This window comes from Mustela putorius, unplaced genomic scaffold (assembly GCF_011764305.1).
Source record: "Mustela putorius furo isolate JIRA1106 unplaced genomic scaffold, ASM1176430v1.1 tig00003854_pilon_pilon_pilon, whole genome shotgun sequence".
Taxonomy (NCBI): Eukaryota; Metazoa; Chordata; class Mammalia; order Carnivora; family Mustelidae; genus Mustela; species Mustela putorius.
Genome location: NW_025422006.1, coordinates 3,985,332 through 3,998,246, shown reverse-complemented (window position 1 = coordinate 3,998,246; position 12,915 = coordinate 3,985,332). Strand labels below are relative to the sequence as shown.

Genomic DNA, 12,915 nt, shown 5'->3' with positions numbered 1-12,915 from the left:
ACCTCAAACAAGAAAGAGCTCACAGGTATCTCTTCTTGTACATCATGAGAAAAATGGTACTTGGGACAGGGGGCAAAGATGTCACAGGCTAAGGAGCCAGCCCTACACAACTTCTCTTAAAAATCTCTAGAGATTATCACTCAGGGCACAGGGAGCAGGAGAAAAACAAGGGAAATCGAGATTCCGAAACGTACATCGGTAGAGAATACACGCATGGAAGTGTTCCATGACAACATCACTTTTAATCAACTGTCAGGAAACGTGGTGCAGAGAGACTGGAAAATATTACCAGTTTATAAAAATGTGAGACACTGAAGGTTGGATTTCTTTTTTTTTTTAAATTTATTTCTAGAGCCATGTAAACGTGTTCATTGATATTATATGTAAACGAGCGGCTAAGCATGTATTTCAAGATGGTGGGAAACATACGAAAACACTGCTATCTTCCACTGTTGTTTGTCATATTGAGAAAAAAGAAAGCATAGACATACAAATGCTGGTATCTTCACCTTTTCTTCTAGTAACTCCTTCCTTCATGTTTTGTTATGATTTAATATAAATCATCGGTGAACAGTGCACTTGAAGTACACAGTTGCCAATTTCATGAGCTATGAGACTGCTTTTACCTTGTTAATGTCACTGCGGAGTGGAAACTCTGTCCCATTTCTTTAAAAGCTAAGGGCACTGGGTGCTCATGAAGATGTCGGCATAAAATCCTTCCGACTGCCTCGGACACAAGCATCCATACTAGCGTTTATATTGACACTTGCACAAATAGTTTCATTGGCCACAAGGTAGTTTCATCAACAACATCACAGAAAAAAATTCATCTAGCTTATCTATGTAACTCCTATTTGCCTCACGGTGGGAATACAATCCAGAGACTTTTTGCTCACCATGCCGGTTAACCGTTTACTGCTAATGGAACTGCATTTGTAGTTCTCAACATGACGGACGGGACAAAGTAAACGCTTTTATATAGGAATTCAACTTCAGTGGAAACCAAGCTAAATTCATTTTGATTCAAAAGCAACCATGAAAGAGGCTGATCTACAGATTTCAAAAACTTTTGGCTTTATGAAGGAAACTGTGTCCTTGGGTAGAATAATCTTTACAAGGTTGCCTGGCCTGGGAGTGTTCTTGCAATTAGTTATCGGGGCTGTCACACCCATAGGTTGTCTTTTCTGTCGAAAAGAAAATAAACGATTGGAGAACAGATTTTTTTTTTTTTTTTTCCGCCCGGTTCCCTATAGTTTTGCTCTAGGCTGCTTTCATGCAAAACTCTTGTGTTGCATGTTTCTTTTCTTTTCTCTCCTTTTTTTTTTTTTTTTTAAATTGGCAAATCTAAATGAGATTAGAATCACCCTAGATTGCAACGTCACTTTCCCAAACTACTTGGGTGGAATGTATGAGAACAAAAGCATCCGTACTCGTCTGCATTTAACTTACTAGGAATAGGTCTAAGCACGTCGGGGATGAGAATCTCCACCAAAGCCTGGTACATCCCATGGTCACAGTTACACATCCATTTCAGGATAGACTCATGTTTGCACAGAGTTATCAGCTTTGCTTTCGGAAGTCGACTTTCTATTTCACTCAGATTGCTGGTGTGAATAAATGTAGCAAATGAATAGATGGCAAATGAGGATAAAAAAGAAAATGGACTTTAAAAATAGTTTTAGTTTAGCAAATATCACTGAGGTTAGAACTACACCACCACTGCCCTGGCGCCCTGCGGCCGGATACACGCAACAGTCCCCCAGAGCTGCCGAGGCGCCATCACACTCGGACGGTATGAAGGGCAGATACGATACTCATTCCCTGAGGATGAAATAGCTCTACCACGGTCCCCCAGATCGATCAAAATGGGAGCTACGACACACACACGGAAGCCTCGAGAGAGCGGTTTGTGGTTCATCTCAATCTATTCATTTAATGTTATCAGGTAAGGTTCACAACTGGTATACAGATCTCTCATTTATTAACTGTGACATCTACTCAGCCATGAACGTGAATCGGAAAAGCCTATTGATTCTGACCTTGATTCAGTGAGGGTAGTGCCGTCGGTCGGAGTCGAGGGAGAATAGCGCCAGAATGTTTGCCACAGTTTTTCTATCAGGCTAAACTGAAGATTCACAACAACGTCCAATATTGCCTAAAAAAAAACCCAAAAACAAAACCGAACGGTCATCAGAGTTGCCTTACGACGCCGCTGATGGGGCTGGTGAGGAGCGTGTGGCGGACCGGGACGGAGATGGGGAGCGCAGCTGCGGCGCGGCAGCTACCCGTGAAACTGGGGGACACTCTGCCGACGGAAGTCGGCAGCCCGACCAGCTCGGGCAGGGAGAACAGAACTCTGGAAAGACCAGTGGGATGACGTGTATTCCCCCAGCACGGCCTCATATCCTGGCGTTACCCTCTCTTTTCCTCGCTCACTTCCCTTCCTCTCCATTGTCTTCTCTTACTTTTCTTCCACTCCTTTCCACGCTGCTTCCTCCTGCCTCCGTGACGGCAGCTGCTCTTCTCCTTCTTAGACCCAGAAGGACACAGTCCCCAGGGGGCCAGGGGCGCTCAGGGCCATCCAAGAGGGCAGAAGTGAAGGGTGTGGAGCTGGCGGTGCGGGGCGGACAAGAGCCAAGGCTAAACGCGCCTGTCCTGGGGCTGATGACCATGATTCCAGAAAGTTCCCAGTCAACCAGAGGCTGGGGCAGGAAGCGCGACGGGGCTGGCCTTCAGAGGACAGGGTCCCTCTGGGCAGAAAAAGGGCGCCTCTGAGCTCAAGCCAGGCCTTCGCTTCAGTCCTCCCTCTGCTCCTTCTCTTCAGACAGCAGCTTTGAGACTACTCCCTCTCCCTCTCTAACCTGGGACGCAAGGCCCTCATCTCCTTCATGTTCTCGCCTAGAACCATTTCCCAGCTGCACCAAAGATATTTTTTTTCATGATTCTAAAATTTGCCCCTTCATTAAATTTTGATGATCATATTTAATTTCCCCCTGCCACCGCAATTAGTTTATAAATTTGCCTTCAGATAAAAGCAGTCGGAAAACCAAAGAATAACTTGTTTGTGCAAAGAACATGTGATTCTGTGATTATTTTGGGCATAAAAGACAGAAGTCATCAGCATAACGTGTTTGGTGTCGTCAGCACGGAGAATGAGGACAGGTAAAACAGCCCCAGCAAGATCCACAAAATTCCTAGAAGGAAGGAGACCACTGGTGGCAACCAAGAGAGCCAATCTGGGTATCCGAGGCAAAAATCGGAAAACTGTTAACTCCCTAGTTCTAGAGTCTGTGAAACCCGTGTAGGTCTCTGGACCTCTGTACGGTACAGAGAATAATGTATTTTCTATATAAACACACCCTGAGACCAAGTCAAACATCAAGCAAAACATGTTTGGGAGCATGTTAATTAACACTTTTCATCCTTTGATATCAGGAACAATAAAAGATGCAAGTGTTAAGCCTTGAAATTAAAAGGCAGACAGATGGCCCTCCTCCCAGGCAAAAACGTTCTCAAGGAGGAAATTATTATTTTTTAAAGCTTTATTTATTTATTTTGAGGGAGACAGGGAGAGAGAAAGAGCATGAGTGAGCAAGCACAGGGGGGACAGAGGGGGAGTGAGAGAGAACGTTAGCAGATTCCATGCTGACCAGAGAGCCAGACCCAAGGCTGGATTGTCAGGACCCTGAGATCGTGACCTGACCCAAAACCAAGAGCTGGGCCCCTAAACCGACTGTGCCACCCAGGCACCCCAAGGCAAATTATTATACTCCTTTCCCAATTGTACCTTAGGCACATTCCAGGAGATATCTATTAATAAAGCAACTATTAATGCCATATATAATACCTACATATCTCTATCTATGAGATCGCTATAAGAAAGCTAAGCTTTTATAAAAATAAAACCAATTACCGTTGCAGCAACTTGTATGGAAAATTCTACTTGTGCCTTCCATAAAAAGACTAGTGATACTTATAAAACAGGTTTGATAAGCAAATTGTGAGAATTCCAGGAAAAAAAAAAAAACCCAGGCAAAATAGGTAGATTAATCTTTCTTAAAAACATAAACGGTACAGAATATGAAAAAAAAAATAAGGCAAGGGAAGAATTCAGTGCATCTTACATGTGGTCTCTCTCCAAATTAAATAATCTCAAATAATTCTTTTGAAAAGGACATTCACATCAGCCTCGCTTGAGACATTTTTACAAATGAATAAAACATTTTACCATTTGTCCACCTACTTTCAAATATGTTCAGACTAAAATATATAGGCAAATGTATTTTTAAATAATCCTTATTGTACTGCCTTAGGGCAAGTGACTATTTACAGGACGGGATATGAGTCTGAACACCTGCACTTCAAAAGTTTGGAAGTTTGACATGAAAAAAAAATAACTGGAATTCTTCCTTATCATACAATTGGAGTTTCTTTTCCATGCCTCATAAGAGACAGCATGAATGCTGGTGGTCCTGAAATAAGTGGGGATCATTCATTCCCTGGGCTCCGTGGACTGCCATTTCCCACAAAGACTGATTACCACACACCACTGTGTCTCTTCATACAGACTATTCCTGAATGTGGGTACACTAATGTAATTTTTGTAATCCAGAAGATGATGTCATCTTTCATCTTCCTGGTGGAGTTTTCCACTTCGAATAAGCTTACTGGACATTCTTTAGTAATATAAATAAACCCTGCTCCTATTTATATTTTGAACAAATAAAAGAAACTTAAAACAAACTCAAATTATATCTGTGTAGGCTGGTTTGCTTAAAGCAAGATTCACCTGAACACAGAGACATGAGAAATTGCTTAGAAAATCTTTATATAAATCTTTATTGAAGATACATGATAATCACGTCCCAAAGAAAGATGACTTTTTTTTTTTTTGAGATACATAAGGTTCATCCAGAAATTCTCTAATGTTGGGAGAAGCACAGTACTTAAAGGGAGATGAGTATTAAGAGTCTTTCATCGTTCCGGAAAATGTTGGGAACGAACCGGCAGGACATGTTGGAAACACTTTTGGCACATGGTTTGTTAAGAAAGAGAGAACTCGCCCTTGGTTGGTAATAATCCAGCCCCCTTGACAAGCACTCTGATGCACTCAAGCAATGTGTATTTCTGGAGTGGGAAAAAAAAAATCTGTGAATGCTCTGAGCGGAGATGTTCCACTGCATACTGCATTGTCAGCAGGCAGGACGACTGCCGTGAAACCCCAAGGAGTACCTTTTACCTCTAAACAGATCACAAATAGCCCTGGAATAAAGGTACTTAAATTCTAAACAGACTCCTCTTTCAAAAGGAGAAGCATTTGTTGCAATCTGTTCTGCCCTTTCCACCAGGGGCGCTGCAGGTGTATTAAAAGGCTGGCTTGGAGAAGGGTCACCTCTTGGAGGCAAGGAGCCAGTTCCGGTGGGGAATACTCAGAAAAAGAAGTAGAAGCAGAGATGGGAAACACCCAGAGAAATTTTAATTAACCACAAAAACAAAACAGAACTAGAGCCTCCATAATCCCTCAATAACCTCAATAACATCTAAAATGCTCCATTAAACATTTCTAGGACGTATCTTTTTCTTTTCCCTCTTTTTAAAAGATGACTTATTTATTGAGGTCATCTCCACACACAACGTGGGGCTTGAATTCATGACCCCGGGGTCAAAAGTCGCATGCTCTTCTGACCCAGCAAGGCAGCCCTCCAGAAAAAAAAAAAAAATATATATATATATATATATTATAAAAAAAAAATATATATATATATATATTTTTATAATATATATATATATATATTTTTTTTTCCCAGAAAATATTTTGGACAGAAATACAGTTAACGGTGTAAAATTCAAAAGGTTAAAAGGGATCTTGGGAAATTAATTCTCTTCCACTGACTCCCACTCATCCAGTCTCCATCACAAAGGCAACTACCCTTAACACACTGAACATTTTGTTCTTTGTGCTGGAGATTTGTATATATGTTCTTTATCACTCGAAAGATAGTATACGATACATGCTGCTTTACATCTTACTTTTCCCTTAAAAATAAACCCTGGAACTCAGTCCACAGGAGTATATCTACAAGGGTCTGTTATTTTTAATGGCTGCATAGTACTCTACAGACTGTACGATGTTTTATTTACTCAGCTGCCTTTTAGATGTGGAAGCTACAACCAATCTTTTGCACTAAAAACAATAATGCAACAAGTTCACTTATATTCACCCATATTTTCTAGGGTATGTACCTAAAATGGAATTACCACGTCCAAGGATTCTGATTAGGAGATGCTAAGAAGATGGGCAGTAAAATGCATTCTCCCTTTCCCATAGCCCTCTGTTCTTCAGTCTGAGATAAGAAGAATGATGAACTTTTGACTTATGAACCAACTTCCCCTCTCCTTTAGGAATAAGTTGGATTATTTTGTTTTAGCAAGCTGTCTGGCAAAACTTAGCGTGCATTCCTACTGTGTTTGAGAAAACTTACCTCACAGTGCTCTCGATAAAGACTCTGCAGTGACTTGATATCCTCAAAGGTAGTACCATCTGGCAGAGAAGAGATTTCAACTTCTCCAAACTCTGGAAGTGCTCGAGATGCATCTGTTGCCATGACAACACAACAGGAAAAAACACAAACAAACAAACTATTGTGGATTGTGGCAATTACAGATTAATGAGGAGAAGTTTAAGACAGACTAAGAAAGGAAAAAAAAACAAATGTGAAGGCCAGAGTCCAACGATTAAGAACTTTTCATAGTAGTATTTTTCAAACAAAAATGTAGCAACATCATCGGTATAAAAGAATAGAGGAGGAATGTGAAAATTGTGGAGGAACTAAATGTGATTTCACTACTGTTATACTGGAAATAACATACCATAATGTCTCTCAACATAGGACCCCAGTTGAAAGGAAAATATCTCAAGCTGGCCAGTATCAATTTTAATTATTTTATTATTATGTTACTTAAGAATTAATAAAAAAAATAAACCTGGCTTTACACTCGTTATGCTCATACTTCCTGTATCATCATAAGCCAAAAAGCTACAGGATGAACCCAAATAAAACTACAAAAGTCACACGAAACGTAACAACATGAATTTGACAGGACGGATGCTGCGGCTGTCCTGTGACTGAATTACCTCTTGCAGCATGAATGTGGCATTGACCGCCGCAGCCCAGATCTTCTGAACTCGACAGGCCTCTACCAACAGGTACTTCCTGGTGGTGGGTTCCCCTATTACTCTTCTGTAGTCAAACGAGCTGTGGAACCTTCCTCCACACAGAGCACGGGACATCATTTAGCCTTCCCTTGGGATGCATTACGTATTTGTGCAATCTACATAGTAAGTCTCTCCCTGTTCTTTTCTCGTGGGCTCGGGATATCAGGACACTTTGGTGCCTGCCTGCTTTATCATAAATTCAAATACCAATGTGTGAACTAAAACCGCCCAACAGTAATCGTTCTCCTCTTCTAGATAACCCAGAATAGGTCTTTATTATTTCTTTACAGATTTGAATTGAAATAAAAATACAGGATTAGAAAACAAAATTAAAACCCTCTTTTGAGAGTTCGAAGCTTTCAAGAGTGTCCGGGGAGGTCTCCAGTTTGGGAAGGGCTGCCATCGTGTTTTCAACTTCAGGAGCTATTTTGACTTGAGCGTCCTTTTTAGCTGTTTGTCAGAAGGGGCACACAGACAAACGCACACGCAACCTAGACACATGTGCACTCTTTGGTGGCTTCTATTTATCTTGATCTGTTGTACGGAATCTATGCATGTTCATCTCTAGAAAAGCTGTCGATTGCAGTGCCAACCCTTGCACTGGTAGCTATGACCACAATAAGCAGAATGTTCAAGTTCTACTTCCCCACTCTTTAAATGAAAAGCAACACATAAACCATCTACGGAATTACAAAAATAGGATATATTGTAATTAATTTAAAAGAATAGCTTTTTTAAAGTTTATAGGAACTTCTTTTTTTTCTAACCTGAGACCACACATTTGCAACTTTATACATAGGAAAGGAGAATTCTTGGGGGCCCCTGAAGTTAGGTACTGAAAGTAAACACAACTTTGATCATGAAAGCCCAATTAATACAAATTCCTCAAGACAATTTCATAGCTATGAGCCTTTAACTCCTATGCATTTAGAAGTCCTACATGGCTTGATAATTTTTGAAAGAAGCTCTAGTGAACACGAAGAAACAGAAATGGTCTAGAACTATCCCATGATAGGCAGAGTTTCAGCACACACACAGATGTTTCTGTGTGGCTCACATCTGTAATAGACACAGCACTTGGAGAAAACATTACTGTTGTTCTCTTGTTTTCAACATCTTAATAGCAACCATACTATGCGTTACACCTTGACATACCTAAAAACTGCTGATGATGTTGACTTTGGGCTATTACAGTCTGTTCAACAGATGTGCCGGTCTGTTGACCACTTCCTGTGAAACCATCTGCAACCCCATCCACCTTCTGCATAGGCTTGTACCTAAAAATATTAGATGGGGAAAAACAAACAAATACAATTATTCCTTGTTTTGTCGCACTACACATAACTCCTGAGGCATTTGATTTTACTCAATCTTCTTTAACGTCCCATGATCATTGGAGGATATTTTTTTTCCTTGATAGTCTCAAAAAGTTAGGATGAAGAAATTTTTTCAGTTGTGTAAAGAAAAAGGGGAGAGGGATTGGGGAAGGGGACCAATTTTTGAAAATTCAGAAATGTGTCTAAGAACAAAGGAGTTACGAAGGTATTTCTTCGGGTGGGGTAGCTACAATGCCCATGATGACACGTGGTGTGAACATAATTTTTAGTGGCCAGTGGGTCAAGGGAAAACATTTTAACTACACTGGGACTTTAATCTGAAATAAGACCTAGGAGCAGGGGCCTGAGAAATGTTAATGAACGGCTTTCGATTAATTAATATCTCTCCTACGCGATTCAGCATACAAACTCTACCACACTCTTTTTCATACTTCCTAAAGCCTTCCATGCGTCTCAACACAGTCATTTCCATTGACCCCTAACCTCGCCTGCAAATACAAAGACCATACGCATCAGCTAGCAGAGAAGTACATGCAAGAATCCACCTATAAACCTAGGTTACCACATTTTTTAAAAAAAAGAATCCACGTCCGCTATAGTCACGCATTTATCTTTAAGTCCAAGTCATACAAACTCATGAACTTTCCTGCTAAGATGGAGAAGACAGGCTTCAGCAGCACAGGCAAGAAGGAAAGTCTGCTTGAGAGAGAAACAGCACATGTGAAAAAAAGCCTGGGCAAGTGTCCTAAGATGAGTGGATACAAAATAAGATAGAAGAATTTTTCTAAGATTTCATGTATTTTCCTTCATGTTAGAAATTTAGGGAAAAAAGGCAGATGAACGTAAGAAACGATTAAAATCTACAGTAAGCTTAGGACCTCGAGATACTATTCGCTTTGTTTATTTTCTCATCTTCTCCCCGTTTCTCATTATACTTATAAATAAGACCACCTAATATTCTCTCCACCCAGACACTTGACTCTAACACTAATAACACAAGTCAACCGCATCCGTGATATGAAGTTACCAAGAATAACAATGTTCCTGACACATGAGCAGGGCACGCCCAAAGGCACCTGCACTCTGACAAGAGATACGAATCGGATGGACCCGGTGAGACATCGCGCAAACCACTGCGCGGTCTGCGTTTGCAAACGACTCCATCTTGAATGTTGTTCATTAGAACGTGGATAAACAGAACTTCCAAGAAAAGCTGCCGTCCCTCATAACGACACTTACATTCACTGCTTCTGTGACAGATCCCACAGAGAACTCCGGAAAGCAAACATAAAGTCAGAAGGTGAACAGGGTGAGAAAAAGAGCACAACACACGTCATCTGTGTTATCATCTCGGTGATGGCCCCTTGCCACCCAAATGTGGATTATGTGGATTGTTATTTCTCCAAGGACATGGAACAACTCAAACCTATCCTTTAATTTAATGGGGGGGGGGATCTGAAAGGACTTTTCCACGGGGGCCACACCAAATGATGACAGAAGAGTTAGTACCATCCTGTGCTACAAGTGTCACTGATGAAAAATTGAATTTAAAAATTTTTTTCCTCCTTCAAAAATCATCCCAGAGAACCAAAGAAGACTCGGTGAGGCAAGTACTTTGAGTACTCATGTGGGGAGGCAGTTGCCAACCATTCTGTTCTAGAAGCCCTGAATGATTTTATCCCTGAGGAAGTTCCTCACCCTCACTGACCCATTCCAGGCTTCATCTGATTTTAGCCCTGTTTTTTCAGCTATGAAATTTTATACCACTAATAGAACAGGCTAAAACTGTTTAAACATGTTTCCTCATTTAACTTAATGGAGTTAAGTTAAATGTTAGTATTAACTTAATGGAGTTAAGTTAAATCTTAGTATTAACTAACAGAAATGGTTAAAAGGATTTCAATTCTTTACACTGCAGAAGGGAAAATGGAAAAAGATATCTTATAGACTTAAATTCCATTCAATTTTAATACGGGATTACAGGGTAATTATGAGACTTTGTTTTTTCAAGCTTCCTTGGTCCCGCACAGCATCTAGTATACCACCCACACTTCCTAAGCAGAAATGTTGAGGACAAGTAAAATTTAGCCATAAAAGGAAATGATGCCTATTCCTTTTAGAATGTAAGTTTTCAGAGGACAGCTGCTCTCCCACAATCTACTCGCACACAGCACTTATCAAGCCTGCAGCTCGTAAGCAAAATTATCTGCTTCCTCAGAAAGATGAAGACAGAGGAAATTCCAAAGGGAAAGAAATATGATATTTTTAATAAGCACTCAAAATCAGAACACATTATAATTAATAGTAATGATATTGAGTGGGAAGCGGTGATTAGAGGTACATATATTATACAGACGGAAAATACATCAAGATTAGCTTGTCGATAAAACGGAAGTTGGTCAATTCTAGAGAAATTGTGCGGGTCTGTCAGTACACAAGAACAAATCTTATAGGGAAAGGGAAAGGGAAAGGAAGAAGGAAAGGAAAAAAGAAAAGGAAAGAAAATACAGTCAGAACAGAGAAATGAGTGGATTTATTTGAACGCCACAGTAGTAGGGTGAACAGTAGCATGAACAGATACACTTTGTTTGCCTTGTCAGTAAGACCTCTGTAAGCCAGAACCTTCTGCTGTATCTCTTCAAAGAAAGGTTGAGGGCCAAGTCTGGGGGCAGTGTGGGCCATAATGAAATCAGGAAGGGCGGAATATGGCTCATACACAAGAGTAGTATTCCTGTGAACCTCTGACAGAGCTCCCCAGTAATGCGGACTTTTGCATTTCCTGTTTTGTCTTCAGTAGCAAGTCACAGAGGGGCGTATCCTCAGTGTATTGCCTGACAGGGGGTTGGTCCTTAGAATCCCTGGAAATCAGAAACGTTGGATAGAGGGAAGCTGGATGGTTATTTACCTGAAGCTCTGTCTAAGGAAAACATCCTAATCACTACCATCACCTCAGAATTGGGTCTTCCCCGAGGGAAAGTTTCATAGGAAGTCAAGAAGAGCCACATTACAAATAGGTTGAACAGCATCTGTGGTAACTAATTCTCCTTAGAAGAAACAGTTAAAGATGATATCATCAGACCTTAGATCCTGAAACCTAAATGTATATCAGTGACTGGGTAGCTTTTCAGAAAGCTCAAATGCTAGGCTCACCCTAGACCTACCCAGCAAAATTTTTAACACGGGGCTTCACAAGACCTTCACAAGCCTCCCAGATATTTGAGTAGCCTGCCCAGAACTAGTCCATGGGAGCCTGTTGGCCCCAAAATAAGTTCCTTCAGTCCAATGTTGTGCAGGTACAACTATCACATCAAAGAAAAGTCACTTTTTTATAAACTGAGTCCTCAATTTTTAATTTGTTCCCAATAAACTACATTTGGAATATAAATAAGTATCACTGAGTGACTAATAAATGAATGAAAGCATCCTCAGGGGAACAGATTTCATTTTATCCTACCACCAATTGATCATATCATCTATCAAATCGATCGAACAAATATTTATTGAGCACTTACTATGGGGAAAACATGACAGAGGCATGGTTTCAAAAAGGCCATGTAGTAACAGAAATCTTCCAGGATGTTTCTTATATTCTGTTGACTCATCTGAGCATTCAACATTACATTAACCCCGGTTGAATTCCAACTGACCTTTGAGCAATGAAACAGCTTTCAGACCTCCTGCCTCTCTGCTTTCTTCATAAAGTACCATTTAAACATGAAACTATAAAAGCCAGAGACACTTCCTACCAAAAAAAGTTCCTTGATGAATCCCTTAAAGAATTGAACTTTTTAGTATATAAGAGTATCTTCTCTCTTCGTCCCATTTATTTTACAAATCCAGTAATTTTAGACGAGGTTTTCTGACAGCAGCTCCTCAGTGCTCCTGAGCCGCACACGCTCTGAGAAAGACCTGTGCTTCATCAAATGAAGAAACAGCTCTTGGTTTCCAAATTAGCAAGAGGCAAATGATCATTTTAACAGCTTGCAGCTCCATGGGCAATCCGAGCTGAAGTTGTTAATGATTAAGAAATCAAAGAAAGTCTAATGCTTTAATAGCGGCGTGTACGCATGAAACCTGTCACTAACACAGAAAACACGGAAAATTGTTAGGAATCTTCCCCCATGGGGTTAGTGGTAGCTGTTATTTAGAACTTGGACAGCTGGAACTCTACTGTAAAACTGCATCTAATTCTGTCAAGAATTTCACATGTACAGACACTGAAGGAATCCAACAAGAGGCAAAGAATGCCTTCTATGAGCTCGATTATATTGACTCTCGTATTTAGTGGTATCACGATTGTCAACAGACTAAATGAGACATTTGGGAAAGTCCCTCTTGAAGCAGGTGAAAAATGCATGGGCC

General features: G+C 40.5%; 1 protein-coding gene across 5 annotated transcripts in view; it reads right to left on the bottom strand.

The window, feature by feature from the left end:
- RFX3 (regulatory factor X3) overlaps positions 1–12,915 on the bottom strand; it is a 287,619-nt gene that overhangs the window by 48,692 nt on the left and 226,012 nt on the right. For all 5 annotated transcript variants that reach the window (XM_045065031.1, XM_004766195.3, XM_045065030.1 and 2 more), the window contains 4 exons: positions 8,372–8,493; positions 6,483–6,595; positions 2,040–2,155; positions 1,450–1,604 (listed from right to left, as the gene is read on the bottom strand). In XM_045065031.1, coding sequence (XP_044920966.1) covers positions 1,450–1,604; positions 2,040–2,155; positions 6,483–6,595; positions 8,372–8,493 — 506 coding nt within the window. The remainder of the gene's footprint in view (positions 1–1,449; positions 1,605–2,039; positions 2,156–6,482; positions 6,596–8,371; positions 8,494–12,915) is intronic.